Here is a 19175-nt window from a genome sequence, read left to right on the forward strand (position 1 = left end):
TTCATGGAGGAACAACAGCAGCTGCTTTTTGTGAAAAACACAAAGGCAGTTTTTGCTGTCTTTCGGGATGCTCTGGGCTATAGGCAACAGAGAAATGCTAGTATACAACAGATTCATGTTACTGCATCTACAGAAAGGCTCTAAAAACAAACAGAACTCACTGCTTAAAATCAACACCTTATATTTTTCTTAAATATAGATTAAAAATTCTTCTGTTCTTCAAAATAGCTTTAGTTTACATGTATTTCAGTTTTGCTGACTATAACCAATATATATTACAAGGAACATATAAACCTGTAAACTTAAAATCTATCCACCAAAAAATAAAGCTGATTCCAACCAGGCTATATCAAGTTAGAAGAATGCTATGTTATCAGGATGTCTTCGCAACATATTAAGGAAAAAAAAATTTAAGGTAAGAATGTTTTATTCTAACACATTATTTTCTGTTATAATACCCTTAGAAGCAGCTACTACTTAGACTGTTACTGACTTAACGCATACTCTGTTTTGCTGCATAAGTGATTGTCTATAGACATTTTCAGAAATGAAGCTGATATCTGAAACCTTTAGTTCTGTTGATCTGTTCAAACCCAAGTGCCCAAGTTAGTGAACTGCAAATATATACATTTTTAATAATGACATCACTGTGATTAAGCCAGCATGAAAGGCATGAAATGTGTTCAGTAATACTGCTCTGATTTTCCAATACTGTGTTTCTTTGCATCTGCCTTGGTGAGGTAGGATACAAATATCAAAAACATGGATAGAAAAACAAAACAAAAACAACAAAAAACCCACACCCTCCACACACAGCCCTTAGGAGGTGCACCCATTCTTCACCACAGGAATTATAAATTATACAAATTATACATGTTAAAACTAATCCCCAAAATCACAAGCTGACTGAAGCCCTAACACACAGGGGAGGACTGTGGAAATGTGTGTTTTTCAAACCTTTCTTCCTTCTTTGAACATACAGGTGACAAAGATGACACTACCAGCCCCCCAAGAATATAAATCTTCATTACAGAAATGAATGTGCTATTAAAACTAGGTCAGAACTGTAGTGAAGCTCCGAATCAAAATGCTGTTATGAAATATTTTAATTACTGCATATACATGCTGTATTATACTGTTTATTCTGCATATGCAAACGTAACAGCACTTGGTGAGCACTGTGTAGGTCAGGCCTTTCAGAGGGCAGAATCTGAAGAACTTCAAAGCAATTTGCTTTGTTCTATGTTTCTATCCCAGCTGCCAACATCCAGATTCTTACTCCTCCAATAGCAACAAAACACCATAATCTGTACTGTACCTAACTGATCAAATGTTTTAAATATGTTGGATAAATCTTAAGAGAGCAGGAAGTTTATGGAATAAGTCACTTGCCAGCATTCGGAAATCACACCTAAATATAGTAAGGATCTTTTGTGAAGGTGACCTCCAACCATGGTGCACAGACTGGAGCAGCAATGTGTAAGCCTAGGAAGAAACACACGCACTCAGGCTCTTCTGCTTCTCCTGCTGCTGACTAGAGAGCTGGTCTTGGTAAAGTTACTTCTATCGTTTTGCTCTTCACACTGGTAAAGCCAAGAGCCAGTCTAGAGGATGGCCAGGAATTCATCTTAATGCTGCATCTGTGGTTGTGCTGCTTTAGACAACCACACTGTCACACCTGAACATATTTATTACAAAAATTTATGGTAAAAATACTTACAAGTACCTACCTTGATGAAGCAGAGATGCATCCATCTCTAACAAATGATTTTAATGCAGAAAGACAGGTTTTCAAAGAATGTCCATACAAGCACTCTGAACTGTGTGTGCCTGGGGTACATGTTTACAATAGACATACACCTCTTACATTACATGCCCTGTGTGCAAAAATGTTAGAATGTTCAAACACATCCATGTATTTGGTTATTGGAGTAGGACAGATGCCTTTAAGGGCTAATCCTGCAAAACCACAGGCATGAAAAGATGCAGGATCTGAAGCTAGTGTGTATCCACAACGGCAAATCTGGATCTCTCCAAACAGATCAACGGAAGATAGGAGTAACAATAACATTGCACACACAGCTCCATGTATAGTTTTTGGATAACCTCAGATGATAGATGCTACGCCAGGATGAAGTATTTAAATTTTCTGAAAGTTAGTCACAAATTGAACATATTCATATTTAGTGGAAATGTCTTTAATATGAGTGCTTTTTTTGTTGCAAATTTTAATTTTTTTTTCTTTTGTTCACATAGATTGAAATGTCAAAACAGCAAGTGTCAATATATTGGAAAAAAGATTCAATTTTGCTAGAAAATAAAGTCAATTGGCAGTCATGTATAATTAAGATATTTAGCTTATCCTAGGTGGAAAGGGTGTACTCATACTACAACTTTCAAGTAGTTTCATATATTTCTTTCTCTATTAGTGGATTTTAACTAGTTCTAAATATTAATAGTTTCAGTCAGTGACAAGTTAAAAAAATAAAAAACCATGCTTCTGGAATCAAAGTGAATTATTCTTAAACACTAGTATCAAGATTACAATCACTTTGCATTTTACATATGAACTAAAGATCGCTGAAAGTTTCCTGTTGCACTGCATCAAGAAAAGGAAATGTAACACAAATAAGCTCAACTTGCGGCAAAGTACAGCAAGATACTTCAGCAATCTCATAAAAATTTCATACTAGAACTTGTTACAGTGAGTTCAATTTGATTTTTAATGTAATACAGTACATTTTTATAAACTTAACATTACCATTGCAGAAGAGCCTGCTAACTGAACGTTAGCAATTTATCTTTTTATACATAATTATATTCTACTGTAGCTACTGTATGCAGATCTCAAAATGTTAGTACATAAAATATTCATTTTCTTTATATGAGATGAGAATGAACTTAAAAGGTTTGAGTATAAGAATGAAATATTTGCTGTGCCTTTTTCTCAAGAAATAATGAATTACATATTATAAACCAAGAAATCAACATTTAAATCCCAAAACTATAGTTTAATTTGACATGAAACATCTTATGATCAGTAATGTGCATCAACATTCAGTGAGTTCAACCTAACCATGTTTATGCACATTAAGCCTCAGGAGTCTGAAGTTTCAACATCAATTTTTCATATTTTTGTATAAAATGGCCTTAAAGATACATCTTCCATAAATGTTTTCAGTGCAATTCTGTCAGAGGAAAATATAAAGCTAGCTTTCAACCATTTTATGCCATAAAAACAACTTGCACTTGCACTGCCAAAGTGTAAGTCAGTTTAGTGGCGCCAACTACTTCAAAGTCGATTAAAAAGTCATTATTTGCCCTCTTAGGCAGCATATTCCCCCATACCTATGGGTGTTGAAAAAGAGTTGAAAATCTGAATACTGGGAAAAAAAAATAAGGAGAGGCAGAATAATATAATTGTTTAAAATACCTTTTTTTCATTAGTAACAAAAACGCATAATGAAAAATTCTAAAAGGGTTCTTTAGTAATGATCATATAGTTTGGAAATTGGTAAATCCATGTTTCAGTGTTATCCTTCCTTCTAATCTTCACATGCCACCTTGCAAATATAAATTATTTCTTGATGAATTAGATAAAAATGCTCAATTCTCAATGTGATAAAAATTAGTAATTGATTTTTTCCTATGTTATCCACTGTAAGGAACCAGAGGGACCACAGGGAGAAGAGCACCTGAAATTATAATTATAATGTGTGTTTGGCTAAGCATAGTGAAGTAACCTATACATTTTGGTTCAAATACACTGTTTGTATAACTGCATACAGGATACTGCCTTAAGCATTTTTTTTTCCTTTTTTTTTTTTTTTTTTGGCAGATTATATCTAAAGGAACAAAAATCCAACCTCTCTATGGTAGCACAAAATAAAAATGGAGCTTCATTCAAATTGCTTCATTCAAATTTTGAATACCTTGACTGCAATCATCTACAGCTGGTCATTCAACAACAACAAAAAAATAGCTCTTCATACCAAAAAAAATTTGGCTCACAAAAAAAAAAAAAAAAAAAAAGTACAATAAACTCTCAATAGAAGGTTCTCTCATGAGGCAACCTACCATATACTACTGCTAAATACGAGTTTCCAGAAAAACATTACATCCCATTTTCAGCACATTTTTCATAAACATGCAACTTCACTATAAAATACAAAACACTTGGCTCTCAAGAACAGCTTTATAAAGACACACTGCATCAATAAAATTTTTCTTTGTGATTAACTTTACATTGTAATAAGAACTGTATTTTCACTAATGTTTATATATCAGATTTCATATTATAATGTAGTAATAATTTGCTCTTTGTGAACATCATGTTCAGAAGGAAATATCTATACACATTAACATACTAGACTATTAAAACTCATTCAGTTACAGAATTTTATTGATACAGTAGATTAATAAAAACTGATAGGGAAGATAAAATGGGTAGGGTATTCAGTACATTATTTAATAACACACTTTTAAAATTAAAATATTTTAAATCCTTTTTGAATTTTCAATGCCACTAGAAGTCCAGAAAAGTCTGGCATCAATACTGAGGTGTAAAACAAGTCAAACAGCTTCTTTCACAATTTGCATCTCTCGTATTATTCTCTTCAACATTGTTCAACTGTAAAAGTAATATAGCACCTCAGATGATAGGTAGGTGCCTAAAAGTAAACACCAGGTTAAATTCATAAAGGAAACAAAGATTGTTTCATTTCTATCTTTTCAACAAATAGCGGCAAAAGAAAGTGGCACTATTTGTTCAACTGATTTTTTCACAGTTAAATGTCAACAAGAGTACAAATACGAACACTGACAGATATTGCTTGAGATCAATGTTTAACAAACTCTGGTCTCTTTTAAATCAATAGATCCAATAAACGGGGGGGCACTGTCAGTTTAAAGCCGCAGATAAAAGCTATACAAGCACTTTAGAAGTCAGAAACATTAAAAAAGAACTATTTACAGTTTTCTTCTTTAGTTCATATGTCTACAAAGCCAGCGCACATTACACTTCACAAAAATCCACAGTTAATGATATCAACATGTGTGTGGCTAAAGCTTGTGACCTAAGGACTGTAAATGCAGGGGTAGTAAAAGTAAAATAGGTTTTGTCTTTTTTTTTCAGCAACCCCCTTTCGTGCACTAACAGCTTCATTCAGTCTCAAGCTTTATATTAAACGCATTCTTCGAAGTTTTCACCTGGAAGGCTGGTAACCACATATTCACTCATCGCCTTTCCCTTTTGGAAGTTCTGCGACGCACCTGTTTGGAAAAAAGTATTTAAAGTGGATTTACAAGAGTAAACCTGTAGGCTTGAAAAAAATCCAAGAATAAGTAATTTTATAGTCAATAAATGGTTACTCTGACAATATTGTGCAAATAACTGTATACATTATCATTAATAAAAAGATAATAAAGCTGCACAAAACAGAAGATACAAGATGCTTGACAATAACTGACATTTTCTAAGAAAGGCAGATTCTCTAAGAAACTACAGTGCAGTGCCATTATATGACACAGACAGTTAAGAACCACCTCTTGTTTGAAAAGGCAAAGGTTAAGTTATCAAGAACAGGAAAAGAGTCTCTGCGCATAAATACAACAGAGAACCCCAAAAAGATACTCAAAATAAAAAGTCTTATGCATTTATCTTACATTGATTGTGGAAACTTCCTCTTCTTCCGTTACTTCTTCCTGGGGAATGTCATCACTGACAGGTGAACTACTCTGAAATACATCCATCTCCTCACTCGATTCATTCTCTTTACTGGCAGCTTGTTTGGAACGTCCTGCGCGGCTACAATCAAAAGAAAAAGAAAGATCAGTTTCACAGTATATGGGTCTGCTAACAAAGAACTTTGCATAAGAGCAAGCACTCCATTTAACCCTTAAGAACAGCAGTCTTAATTTTGCTTTATGTATTACTTTTACCATATATGACTTTCTACTTCATCTGCTATACAGAAGTGCACCTAGGAGACTGAACAAAATTTGAAAACATTTTTTTTTCAGAATAAAGAGCCAGGAGTACGAAGCTTAACAATGTTTGTAGCTGGGCTCACTAGCAAGACAGTCTTCTCTTTAACACAGGCTGAAGCAAGCTGACACAACAGGGACACTGGAGAGCAGGAAAAGCTAGAGACCAAATACTGTTTTTCTTTTTCCTTCCATCTACTGACTTCCATGAACAGATGTGCTCCACTTCTGCAGCAATGTATGCACCATGACATTTGAATAGTTGCATCTATAATTTTAGAGATGGAGAAGAATCCATATTGCCATTTATGAAATTAATATTATAATGAACCTAAATGCAATTGTACCAAGCTAGCTCATGCTAAGGCAAGGATAATTAGTCAACAATATCCAGAATTGTCTTTGTTAGTTAACCATTATAGAGCTGAAACATAAGCTAAAACATCTAATTGCTTAAAATAAGAACTAGCCTCAAAAAAACAGTCATCTGACCAGATATGCATCCAAAACTTCTGCTGCATCTGCATTAGCATTTTGGTTTGGATCATTAGCACAGTTTGAAAGAAAATCACTTAATTGTCCCTCTTACACTGCTTTGGTTTCGTCCACAGAACTGCTTTTGTGCATGCAATTAAACCAGAAGCTCCACCCAGGTAAGTACCACACAAATCCCCAGGGGTGACGTACAGATCCAAGCCATCCGTCACAGAATCACATAAAGGTTGAGGTTGGAAGGGACCTCTAGAGAACATCTAGTCCAACCCCCTGCTCCAGCAGGGACACCTAGAGCACGTGGCACAGGGTGGCATCCAGGCATGTTTGGAAGATCTCCGGAGAAGGAGACTCCACAGCCTCTCTGGGCAGCCTGTTCCAGGCATTACCCCTTGTCCTGTCACTGGCCACCACCAAGAAGATGGTCCCACGATGGCCACTTGCCTCAGGACTGCTCATCTTTTGGGAAGATGAACTTACCCTGCTCTTATGTGTCCCATTGACTCCTTCAAACGCCACACGTGATAGGAATGTTCAGTTCAGAGGACCACACTAAATAAATTCTAAATAAAATTCCCTAATTGCATATAGTAATTACAGTGCAGAAGGTAGGTGCTTTAGCACCAGTGAACATGACTTCCTTTGAGAAACAAAATAGCCCAGCTGAAGTCTTTCATGATGCTAATAAAAGCAACAGAATTGAAAAGGAAACAAGAGAAATATCCACAGTCTAGATTTATGTCTTCACATAAAATAAGCCAACTCATGGGTGCTGGTAGGCATCCCTATTAACTATTACAATACGTTATAACCTTGGTGTTAAAGACCTAGATTCATTGGCTCACACACTCCAATCCACCACAGAACAGCCTAGAAAGCTTTAGGCATTAGGATGAGGTAGTCTCACAGCGCTGCTCAGCCTATCAACTGCCATCACCTAAAGCCCCTGTACATAATACATGGGCAAGAGAAAAAGGTCTGACTACAAGCAGCTCCTGCCAGCAGCCACTTGGAAGACTGAGCATTTATTGTTGCCTAATCTTTTTCTTGCTAATTTGAAAAACAGTCTAAAACAAGGGTTCTGAAGCACAAAATTAAGACAAATCCCATCCCAAAACAAAACAAAAAAATCACAATCTTAAAAATATTTTCATGAGTAAGTCTAAAATAGACCCAGCAACTTCTGAACCCTTAAAGCAATTTATTTGCTGTGAGCTGCATCCGTACATGAGTGCTGCTGTTACAGGCCATTAATACTGACATAGCTTATTCTGCATTTAGCATGGGGTAAACCAGCTCACTGGGAAGTTCACCTATTTCACTAGGAGAACCAGAAGCTACTTAAGTATCTACTACAGGGCACCTTGGAAAACACCACATAGCAAGTCACCCAACAAATAACTTGCAGGTCCTTTGTGCTTGATGAGCTGGTTGCCTGCAACTCTTGTTCCACTGCTAACACAGCAGTGACTTCCACAGTGCCCAAGAGAGAGTTGGGACCTACGCTTCCAGTTAAAGCAAGGGAGGGGAAGGCCTGCGATGAGGGAGAAAGACAAGAACCTTATGCTAGGAGGAAACCAGAAGGATCTGGCACTGGTTGCAGAATGGCAGCACATCTGACCCCTTGTGAAACTGGAAGTTGACTGAAGAGGAAAAAAGTTACTCAGGCAACCTGGGATAGGGGAAAATAACTGCTGGGGATAGACAAAACCAGTACATTAAACTACTAGAGGAACACTCCTATGTTGATATATCCGGAAGCTAGAAATCTAAATAACCAAGAGTATAATACAAAACTCCAGCCTTGACACATGCAAAAGGGGTGTCCAAAGGAACCTCATCACAAGGCTCTGGAAAGCGGTCTTGCAAATCTGCTCCACGAGTTGTGGATTGATGCCAGTTTTTATTGTCTTATCCATTCACACACCTGTGATTTACATATATTTTATACATGTATAAATAAAAACTATAGTTTCTACAGTAAGCACAAGAAAATGAAGTTCAACTTCATTTTAGAGATAGATTTACATTGAAAATTTCATGAACAATTATTCTTCACAGAAACGCTGCACACTTGATTCATTTGCAAACTGAGTAGATAATACATTACCTTTCACCAAGGAAGCCACAAATTAGAGGTACTGAAAATTAGTTTAAGAAGAATTAGAGAAGGGGAAAAATCAAACAAATAAAAACAAATAAACAAAAAATCACTATTCTCCACAACACTTTAAGCAACAATTTGATTCTTCCTCCCTATCCAAAATGATCAGGAATAGTTTTCTTCTCCTTGAAGAAGCCTCACAAAGCCTTATCCTCAAGGCCCTCATGGTATTTACTGACTTTTCTCCTAGAAGAGCTAAATTACACATATACCACCGGAGCAAGTTAAACTTTTGCTTGTAGCCTATTGCTCTGATTTGAGATGCTCCAGGAGAAGCAGATAGGGAAAACGTTTTAGAAATAACACTGGTAATTTATTTTCGTAGCTGTCAATTTAAGTATTCTGAAATATTTTCAGTAAATATTTGTTTTGGGGTACAGAGGTATATTTTAATTTTTACTAAACAAATTCAGAAAATATTCACCACTTACACTTTTTTTTGCTGTGGTGGTGGTGTTTTTGATGGCCTTCCTCGTCTTTTCTGTGGCGTAGACTGTGCTGATTCAACTGTACTAGTTTCAGATGGTTCTGCTCTGTTTTGAGGAAGACCCAAATTGCAAAGTATCAAATTATAACTAGTGTTCAAGGATAAAGAAGTGCAGCTAACAAGAAGATGAACTTACCTCTGTTGCGTTCTTTTCGGCATCCTATTTTGCCTGCCTTTCGGTTTTTGTTCTATGTTTTCTGTTTGCCTTTCTTCCTCCTCCTCCTCCTCTTCTACTGATGCTGCTGGTGTTTGCTTTTTTTTGCTCCTTTTTGATGACTTGGCTGGTGGTTCTTCCTTTGGTGTTCCCCCATTATTTGTTTTTGTAGGGCGTCCTCTTCTGCCTTTCTTTGGTGGGCTGTTCTGTTCATCCTCACTTTCTATCACATCTTCTTTTAGCCTTTTTTCCTCTTGCCACTGTGATTCATCAGATTCGGAAACAACTGCAGGTCTCTTCCTTCCCCGTTGACTACTTCTAACTTTCTGCTCTTGCCCCAGTTTATTCAGGTCATCTATGCCTAATTTTTCTTCCGAGTCTGTGATAGTTGCTTTCTTCCTTCCTCTAGGTTTCTCCATCTCGGACTGAAAGGTAAATTTACATCTTAAAATTAAAAAATTAAACAGACGTAATCAATTGTCAAGTACACAAAAGCTTCTAAAGGAAGTCCTAATGTCACTCAAAATGTCCCACTAAGATTCTACATCACATACAATTCAAATCCTTTGAAAAAAATCCAAATGCACATACACAGATAAAATGACAGAGGCAAGAAAGAGACTACTTTAAAGGTGAATAATTAAATCACAAAAATGTGTAAAGTCTTCATTTGTAACCTGTGACAAACAATCACTTAGAAAATTCATAATTGTATTTTTATCATTAGGAAAACAAGATGATAATATATAGGACAGAAATGGCCAAGTTATGTCTCAAGCATTTTGGCAAGTTGGAAGGTGCTTCTGCCTGGCTCTAGCACGGGCAATAGCAAGGCACTAACACAAGAGACTGTTGACAATTTGAATCTATAACTTAGAAGTAAGCAGAGAAGTTTGCAGTGCTTTCACAGCTACAACTATCAAAGCTACACCAAGATTTGACATTTGCTCTTCTCAACAAGAAGAAAAATAGCAAGAGGGAAAAAAAAAAAAAAAACCCCAACCATTTCTGAACCATAAGCTTGCAGAATACAACTCCCTGACCTCTCTACTGTTTAGCTCTCACTATATATGGCTCTTTGCTGTACAAAGATTTCTATAGGCAACTGTTAGATCAGGCAGACGGCCCGTGGGGTGTAAGAGCAATCTAGAAGAAAAAATGCCTTTTAGTTTTGGATTGTGTTTACTGGAGCTGAAAAAAAAAAAAAAAACAGGTATGTATTGACCCACTTACTTCGTAGAACAAATGTATCTCACAGTTTCCTATCAATGTTTATTTCAAATAAACATAACCTTATTTCAACAACACAAATACACTTTTATTGGTATTTGTCACATTGTAACGTAACCCCACAGCAATAGCTATGCCACTTAAAGCCAGAACGGACTTTTTTTTCCTTCACATCATTTATCACTTAGGATAGAAGTCAGATCACACAAATGTGCACCTACTTTTTGCAGTAAACCTTGTCCAGAACAGCAGAAAGGCAGCAGGGAGCTGTTCTGTTCTACTTGGATCTGCAGCAACTCTGCCCACCTCCCACTGTAGCTGCTTTTATTAATTATGGTTGTAGCCAAGTTTCTTATTCAGGTTTAACAAAGTGCCATGAAACCTTTGAACTAACACATTATTCTACATTGTAATCTGCACAAATATCCTGAAATTAGGACATCTCTAAAAGAGGGACTTTTGGTCCATAATTAAAATTCTCCTTTTCAATTGATATCACATACTGACATTGGAATACATATATTTTTATGCAATAAAGTTAATATTCCATCACCGGCAAGAGAGTCTATAACTGCCTTGCTTCCTGTTATCTATATTAAATTGCTAAAATAGTTTTGGAACTAATGTAAGTGAAGTTCATCACAAACTTGAAAGGATGAAATACCAATCAATATATTTCATATTGTCATATAAAGAAAATGTGTTCAGCCGGCAATAATGGTCTGAAACTCAAAAGGAAATCCAGGTATAGGAATGAAAATTCTCAAGTCTGTTGCATTATGACTCTTTGTTCTTCAAAATTATGTCTTTATACAAAATTCCAGATTTTCCTGGTTTTGTACTGTGCTAGCTTGATTTCCCCACAACCTATCACAGCTTGACGGCTATGTGCACTTCAAGGCTACTAAAAATACAGGGCTTTTCTATCAGCTTTCTAGGTCCTAAGCCATCTAGAAAAATGCAAGAGAAGATAGAAATAACAAATAAGGAAGTGTCAGAGATGGTTAAAAAAAAAAAAACAGCAATGACATCAAGCATTATTTTTTTCATGCATAACCCAATTTACTACAACATTTGGCAAACTGCCAACTGTTATTAAGGCAGAAAGGGAGTTAAAGTTTAATAGTGGCATGTGAATTCTTATTAATTTATTAGAACTGCTCATAGAATAAAGAAAAGCAACACAATCATTTTTCTTTGGTGGATGATCTTTCTGTATTCTGAGATAACGATACTAAAAAACAGATTTGAGATAAACATTTAACCTGTTCTTAATATCAATAAATATATTTCAACCCTATGTTTGTGGAAGAATCCAAATCCGTTTTTGTAACCTTACTGGAAACCTTTGGCATCGCAGACCCATAGAGGCCTCTCGAAAGGTCTGTGACCATAGACCCAGAAGAGACCCAGAAAAGACCCAGAAGATGCAGAAATGCTCCTGAACAGCGCTGATGCTGTAAAAAACACATATCAATGACAATATTTTGCTGTTCATGGAGTTGAGCGATGTTCTCACAGAACAGCAGAGTTATATAATAGCAATATCCTTGTTAAGCATTAAGATCACACTTAAATCCTGTGAGATTGCATTTGTCTAGAACTATCTCTTAGCTGGCTTACTCTGCACTTTGTGCAGTAGCTTACACCATCAAGCCAGTTTCACATAAAATCTGGATTAGAAAAGCACATGTGATTTAACGATATCAAGTATTACCACACTAGTTTAAGTTTTGTTGACTCAAAACGAAACATTCGCGAGGCAGCCCAGCAGCTCACCCTTACAAGATCAGAGTCGTCTCGTTTGTCAGCTTTCTTCCCTGGTAATGGCGAATTGAGTGTGAAATCTTCATTTTCACTATGGTCCATTTCAGTACTGTCAAGCCTTTAAATAAATAAATAAATAAATATGGTTACTCTTTTGATTACGATAATACAGCAAGCATTCATTAAAATAAAATACAACAGCAACAATCTTCAGAGGAAATTCCTAAACCATAGACAATCTGGTAGTATTGCAGCTTTCACTGGGGCTTCTATAGCAATCACCTGATATCACAAGCCAGAACAGTTAAGTCTCAGGACAAGGCTGTCTATCACAAACCACATTGCACATATCTCTCTGCAAAAAAAAAGACAATTCAACTAGTTCTGAAACAGAAAAACTTTACCAAGCTACAAAAAGATCTGTGCATCTGCAAATACTTGCATACACTTCTATATATTAAGCATGATAAGCCGCCCACAGGCAGACCAGGCAAAGCATGCACACTATGCTGAGGTTTATGCAATAAAATAGTATATTTAAGTTTCATAGACCAGCTCATCCCTCAGCTTTCATTTGTTATTTGGGGCAGCATTAAGCAAGCAATTTAGTTTTTATTTCAGCTTTTATGTCTGCCATGGTCAGTTATACTAAAGGAATCATTATGATCAGTTACACAGGAGGGTTTTTTTCCCCCTCCCCTTTGGTGTCATCATTCAAACTGCTGATCAGTTTAACTTACATGAACAGAGATTACAAAGAAGTCAGAATATCTTAGGCTGGGAATGCAGCCAGTTTAGTTAAAGGAAAGTGGCTCCAGATTCATTTCACTGGACATGGAGAAGAATCTGGACTCCAGCTTGTCTTTAGCCAGTAACAAACTTGTGCACATGAATCCCATGACTTCTCATAAGAAAGCCTTCCTGTGGACTTTCCAGGGACAAAAGTATTTGTTAAAAGATACTGCACTACATTTAACATTCTTACTACAGATTAGTCACAAAAGAATTAAATGAAAAGCCTTAGTTCCAAACTGAACTTTTCTTCCTGACTTCATGTGAGGAAAGATTAATAATGGGGGCTACACAATCTCAAAATATCTCTGTGAAACAAATTAATGATAATGTGACTTTCAGTTAAACAAATCAACATTGAAAGACACTGACTCATGAAGACCCTAGAAACAAAAATAAGATATGAATTTTACAGCCAGCTAATTAGAAGACTTCCCTATCATCACAGTATATTCCTGTCCACTAAGGAAGCAATCTAAAACCCCACATATTTATTTTTCTGAAATCTCTTGAATTTATTCCCATCTGCAAAGTCCAGGACAAATTTGCACAGGAGGAAGTCAGGTCAGATCACCACAATGGCTTGTGTCCTAAGAGCTGGCCATAAGGTTGCTAGGAACTGCAGATGCACAAGCTATGTACCGGCCTTCTTCCTTTCCTCAGTCAACCCCAATACGATTTGCTCGTATTTATGTAATTGGGCTTGAAGAATTTTGTTTCTTTAAATATCTTGAATTTCTTTCTGAAGCTGGAGAGCCAAATTTTTTGTTTCAGTTATACCAGTATGTGATGTCTTAACTTCAAAATATGAGAATAGAGTTCTGTCTCTCACTTATAAAGCGTTATAGAAATATGAAGCTTCCCTTACAAATACTCGAAATATCAAAGCTGCTTTGTTGTCTACCAACCTCCCTTTGATCCTTCCTGGAGAGCTTGGGTTTGAACTGCTGCTGGCATTGCTTACAGTTTCCATTCGTGAAGATTTGGACTGAGACTGCTTGCCTGCTGACGAAAGAGGCTTATTAACTGCTCCAAGAACATTGGCTGCTTTGGGCTGAAACCAAAAATATATTTCCTTTACTTTAATCTACACATTTAAAGATTACATATCTAACCCGAAATAACATATGCTATGCTTAAAGTATTCACAAATTTCACATTCTGCAATCAGTATCTTAATTACAACACAAAGTGACAAGCATTTAAATACCGAAGTTACAACAGAAGCCGTAAGTCTGGAGAGCTGAAATCAAATAACTAGCTGCCACCACAATGTCAACTTTCTCAAGCTTTATACTGAATTGCTGGCATTGGGGCAGTAATCCAACCTTGGAGTAAACCATGTTTTGTGCAGTTTGTTTTCTGGATCAGCTAAGCACCTGCAGCATCCCAGCAGCACAAGGGGGACAGCTCTCTCAGGAAGCCATTAGACTGGCTTAATTGTAATGGCAAACCACACTAGTTTCAAATAGGAATAAATAAGTGTTCCTCAAAAATCACATGTTCTGGAGGAGATTCTGATGCTTTATGCACAAATTTAAAAATGGTTAACTGGTCCCAGACACCAGTGAACCCAGGCTATTTCAGTGGGTTATCTTGCAGGCATGGCAAATACTCCCAGTTCACACCAAATGTCAAGACAGTTGAGAGCACTCAGCTACTCCTAAACAGGAGGCATGTTTATGGCAAACACACATGTACAAAAACATCGAGGAACTAAAGACCACTCCTATCACTGAACTCTGTGTTTCACAGTGCTTAAGATGATCCATTTTCTATCTCAATATTAGATTTTGGCTATGACTTAAGTTGCTGAAAATCCGAACAAAAACGCAAACACACATGCTCCTTTCCAAATATATATGACATGGATATGTTTTTATAGGTACAGTGAATTCTACACTTAAAGCAAAGAATCACTCTTTGCTGAGTATGAAAAACACAGAATACCTTCTCCAAAAATAAACTTTTTTCCTCCAAGTCATGTTAAGAACTTACATCTATGAGTTCAGAACTCAGCATTTATCAATGAGATTATATGAAAAAGTTCAGAAGCACGAGTTCAGGCCCATGTGTTCATAATCCCATCCCGAGAGGCCTGCACTAAGTTTCCCCCTTAACACAACACCCACACTCAAAGCCCTGTTGCCCTCAGCTGTATGTAGCACTGTTCCCTGCTTGTCACTAATGACTACGCTAGCTAGTCCTCCACTCTCTTAAGACAAGGCTCCTTAGACCAATTTTCATTCCATGATGCTCTGGTGATGGAAAAAATTGTAAAATTGTAAAAACTTGCAAAGTTTTGTAAAGTGCGAAGTCTGTAAAGTTGGTAAATTGTAAAGTTTTATGTGTCTAAGTATACTTCTGCTGCTTTTTTACTCAGATCCAGTTCTCTGCAAAGAAGGACTTGGAGAGGTCCTCACAGACAAGTTGACCCTGGGCTGCTCCAAGAAGAGTACGGCCAGCAGCCCGGGGACAGCCGTCCTTCCCCTCAACTCGCCCTGAGGAGGCCACATGTGGAGTGCTGGGTCCAATGTTGGGCTCCCCAGTACAGGAGAGGCACGGACACGCTGGAATGAGTCCATCAAAGGGCCACAAGGATGATTAAGGGACTAGAGGTTGATCGAACTAGGACTGTTCCTCCCAGAAAAGACAATGCTTGTGAGGGGGAGGGCTTATGAATGTGTACAGATACCCCATAAAGGGGACAGATCCAGGCTTTTTTCTTTAGTGTCCAGCAACAGTATGAAAAGCAATGGGCACAAACTGAAACACGGGAAGCTCTGTCTAAATCTAAGGGGAAAAAAATTGTTTTGCTATGAGAGCAACTGCTTACTGGAACAGGTTGTCCAGAGAGGTTGTGAGGCCTTAAACTGTTTAATCCACTGCACAGGTTAGCTTTTCTAAGAAAATGCAAAAACACACACAGATACATACACACCTTTCCAGGAGTGAAAAAAGACTTCATTTCTGGAGGAAGATAGTTTTTGGTGTTACTGAAATTCTGCAAAGAAGGGAAGAACAACAAAAACCAAAGATCAATATAGTGGGTTTTGAAGGTAGTACTGACAAAAGGGTATACTGGATTTTCTTTACATCTTCTGAAATGTTAAATTTGAACGTTAATACCTCCTTTAAAATGGTGTACACATAAATAAATAAATAGAGATGAAGACACATACATCTTCAACTAAATTATAGCAGGAAAAAGTCTAAAGTCACAAGACTATTGCAATATAATGTATTATAACCATTCTTAAAAATATTAAATTGATCATTATCTTAAAGCTTAAGTTCCAAGGAATACCTTGTCAGGCTGAGTAAAATATCGGGCTGGAAGTACAGGGTCTTTAGGGGATTCCAAACTGTACGTTGTGCTCTTTGACATAATGATATTCATTGCTACATCGCAGACTGTGTAGAGTTTCTGTAAATAATAAAAATTTAAACAAAAGAACCTTTAGAAGTTTATTGCAAATTTTGACAAAAACAGTAGGTTTTGAGCACAGAACTGGAAGTAGAGTTAAAATAATCATCTTAAGTGCTAATATTAGAGCACATCTGAAGTGCTGTATCACAGTACTAAAAGAAAGCAGTAAGAGACAGAAATAAGGATACACTCAGACACAGCTTTCTTGTTCTCCCCACCCTCAAAAATGGGGTACTTCATGGTTTGGAAGACAAAGCTAGGAAAAACAAAAAACAAAAAACACCACCACCAATCTATGCAGAAATAGTAAGAAATATACAAACCTTTGTTGGTAACTTATGTGATACAAAAATCTAAAACAGAATCAGGGTTTAATACCTTTGCTACACAAGACAAATTAGGAACATCTGATGCATGTATTTTCTTCCTATACTAATTGTATTATCACATACTTTTAAAAATATTACAAAGCAGAAGATACTTCACTTGATTACATAAGGAGGAAAAATTGCATTTTACATATATTTAAAGGTTTCATAATATTACTGAGACAGAAACAGAAGGATGACAATTTCAACCCCCTTGCAAATATGCAAGATCTACTAAAGCGCAGAAAAACTGATAATGAAACTACAATAAAAGTAATCATTACAGTACCCAGAGTATTACTTCCCACCTAAAATTTTACTGAAAGGCACTTTAAAGTTAGTGGGTACAGAAAAATGCAACTCGTTTCCAGAACTAGGTCAGACCTAAATACAATTTCCAACCCAAAGTACCACCTACTTCATTCATTTTTTGATCATCTGGTCCTTGAGCATCTTTAGTCTGTTTTATATTTTCCACCATTTTTCTGATAAATGCATGACTGTTGTTTTCATTTTTAGCCATCAGTATTTCCAGTATGAACCACAGGCACCTAAAGCAGAAATGCAGCATTCATCATTAATAAAATAAATGAACAAAAAACTACTAAAATAGGAAAAAAAATCTGAAACAAAATGGTTTACTTTGGTTCTACCAAGTACTATGAACTGTCTCACAGCCAAGGAGTTTAACTTCAGGAAACTACTTCACCTGAAGCAATGTGAGTAGTATGAGCAGAATAAAAATCTGTTAGTAGAGAGGGTGTAGGTCCCTCTAAGTAAGATACCACAGAACAGTAAGCAAACCATATACGTTTCCCCTCTCACAGTATTTTAACAAAGTTACCAGCATCATTATTGTGACGTGGAAAATTTATCAAGGCACTTGATAAATTAGAATTTCATTTAGAAAGTCAGATCACAGTAACCCTCAGAAACAAGATTATTAAAAAAGTCTTACTCTTTGATGTCCTTGAGCTGTTCGATGTCCTGGACTTTAACATAATCCGGGTCATGAGCTAGAAGGTGGATAGTATAAGGAACAACATATTCTGGTAGGAGAGACAACAGTTTTTCTGAAAAGCAGAAGAAAGATGCATTAGAAAACTGACTGTGTATCAGGAAATGTACTTTGCTACACAGAAAAGAGCAAATTTTATTGTCAGCATACATTCAAGTGTTGATATTGAGAGCCTAGAATTACTCTGTGATGCTACTGCTAATATGCATCTCATTACTGATGTGCAGATATTTCACTTGTGCAAAAATCAAGATTTTAAGTATCTCAGTAGCTTTTTAGCTACTCAAGAATACAGCCACAGCCCTTCCCCTCAATCCTTTCCTCAGCTCAAAACCTGTATTCTGAAAAGCTCTGGAAAGAAGTGAGGTCAGATTGCAAAACTCACGTTAATTGCAATGCCTAGGAGCAACACAATTACAGGATGAGCTGCTATTGCTCTTTTGGACATGTCATCATAGAGCTCTGCTGGCAAGAGAATAGAAAGTGCCCTTTTCCAAAATAAGATAGTGTAGTCAAATTGCCGTAATGTTCTCCAAACAGAGCCGTCCTTAACTTTTTTAGGGAAGGAAGGGATGTAACCTGACAGCTACAGTGAGAAGAAGTTTTGCTTCAGTCTGATGGTCAATTCTCCTCAGGAGATTCAAATGTGAAAAATGTTGCCAAAACCAGTGGCAGAGTAGCAAGCATAAAATACATGTCCCGTCAGGGAACGGACGCAAATTCCTGAGCTAACTAGCCTTATGTAGAATGAGTCTTTCAATACCTCGGAGCTCAGTGAAAAAAATTAGAATGAAAAAGCTTATATCCCAGAAGATGGCTAGAACAAGAGAGAGAAACTGCAAAGCCAAAGTCAAAAGCCATTGCTTAGGGAAAGTCTACACTACCTTTTCTGGCATATATCTGCAGATACTGCTATGGTAAAAAGCATCTGACCTTGACTGCTTGTGGCAAATGCAAATATATAAATGTGCCTCTGAATAAGCATTTGAGCTTACATATTTAAGAGCCAGGAACTTGCTTCCTTCCTGTCCCTTTTCCTCCCCCCTGCTTTTTTTTTTTTAAGCATCTAGTTACTTTTTTGAGCAAGTAAGAATGAGGGCTGAAGCATATGATCAAGTCTGAAAAATCTTGTTTCAATAAGCTTTTATTTTTCCTGTATTAGGCTGCAAATAACAAGTCCAGATATAAGTCATTATACATAATCATATATGAAAGCTAAATGCATTAAAATGTTGACACTGTGATTCCCAGTTTATGCATTCATATAAAATGTGCTTGATCGGGGTTT

At 36.7% G+C, this 19175-nt stretch overlaps 1 protein-coding gene across 2 annotated transcripts in view; it reads right to left on the minus strand.

Moving 5' to 3' along the window:
* Positions 1-2303: 2303 nt before the first annotated feature.
* PDS5B (PDS5 cohesin associated factor B) overlaps positions 2304-19175 on the minus strand; it is a 74630-nt gene continuing 57758 nt past the window's right edge. The window contains exons 25-34 of one of the 2 annotated variants that reach the window (XM_010226305.2): positions 17828-17942; positions 17288-17420; positions 16379-16498; positions 16013-16075; positions 13980-14125; positions 12298-12397; positions 9265-9707; positions 9073-9174; positions 5665-5806; positions 2304-5271 (exon numbers count right to left, since the gene is read on the minus strand). In XM_010226305.2, the coding sequence (XP_010224607.1) occupies positions 5236-5271; positions 5665-5806; positions 9073-9174; positions 9265-9707; positions 12298-12397; positions 13980-14125; positions 16013-16075; positions 16379-16498; positions 17288-17420; positions 17828-17942 (1400 nt within the window). In that variant the 3' untranslated portion in view covers positions 2304-5235. Of the gene's footprint in view, positions 5272-5664; positions 5807-9072; positions 9175-9264; positions 9708-12291; positions 12398-13979; positions 14126-16012; positions 16076-16378; positions 16499-17287; positions 17421-17827; positions 17943-19175 lie in introns of both variants that reach the window. The other variant, XM_010226304.2, reaches the window with a different exon arrangement.

The sequence above is a fragment of the Tinamus guttatus genome, unplaced genomic scaffold (assembly GCF_059628265.1).
Source record: "Tinamus guttatus ecotype Peru unplaced genomic scaffold, ASM5962826v1 Tinamus_guttatus_pri_ptg000150l, whole genome shotgun sequence".
NCBI classification, from domain to species: Eukaryota; Metazoa; Chordata; class Aves; order Tinamiformes; family Tinamidae; genus Tinamus; species Tinamus guttatus.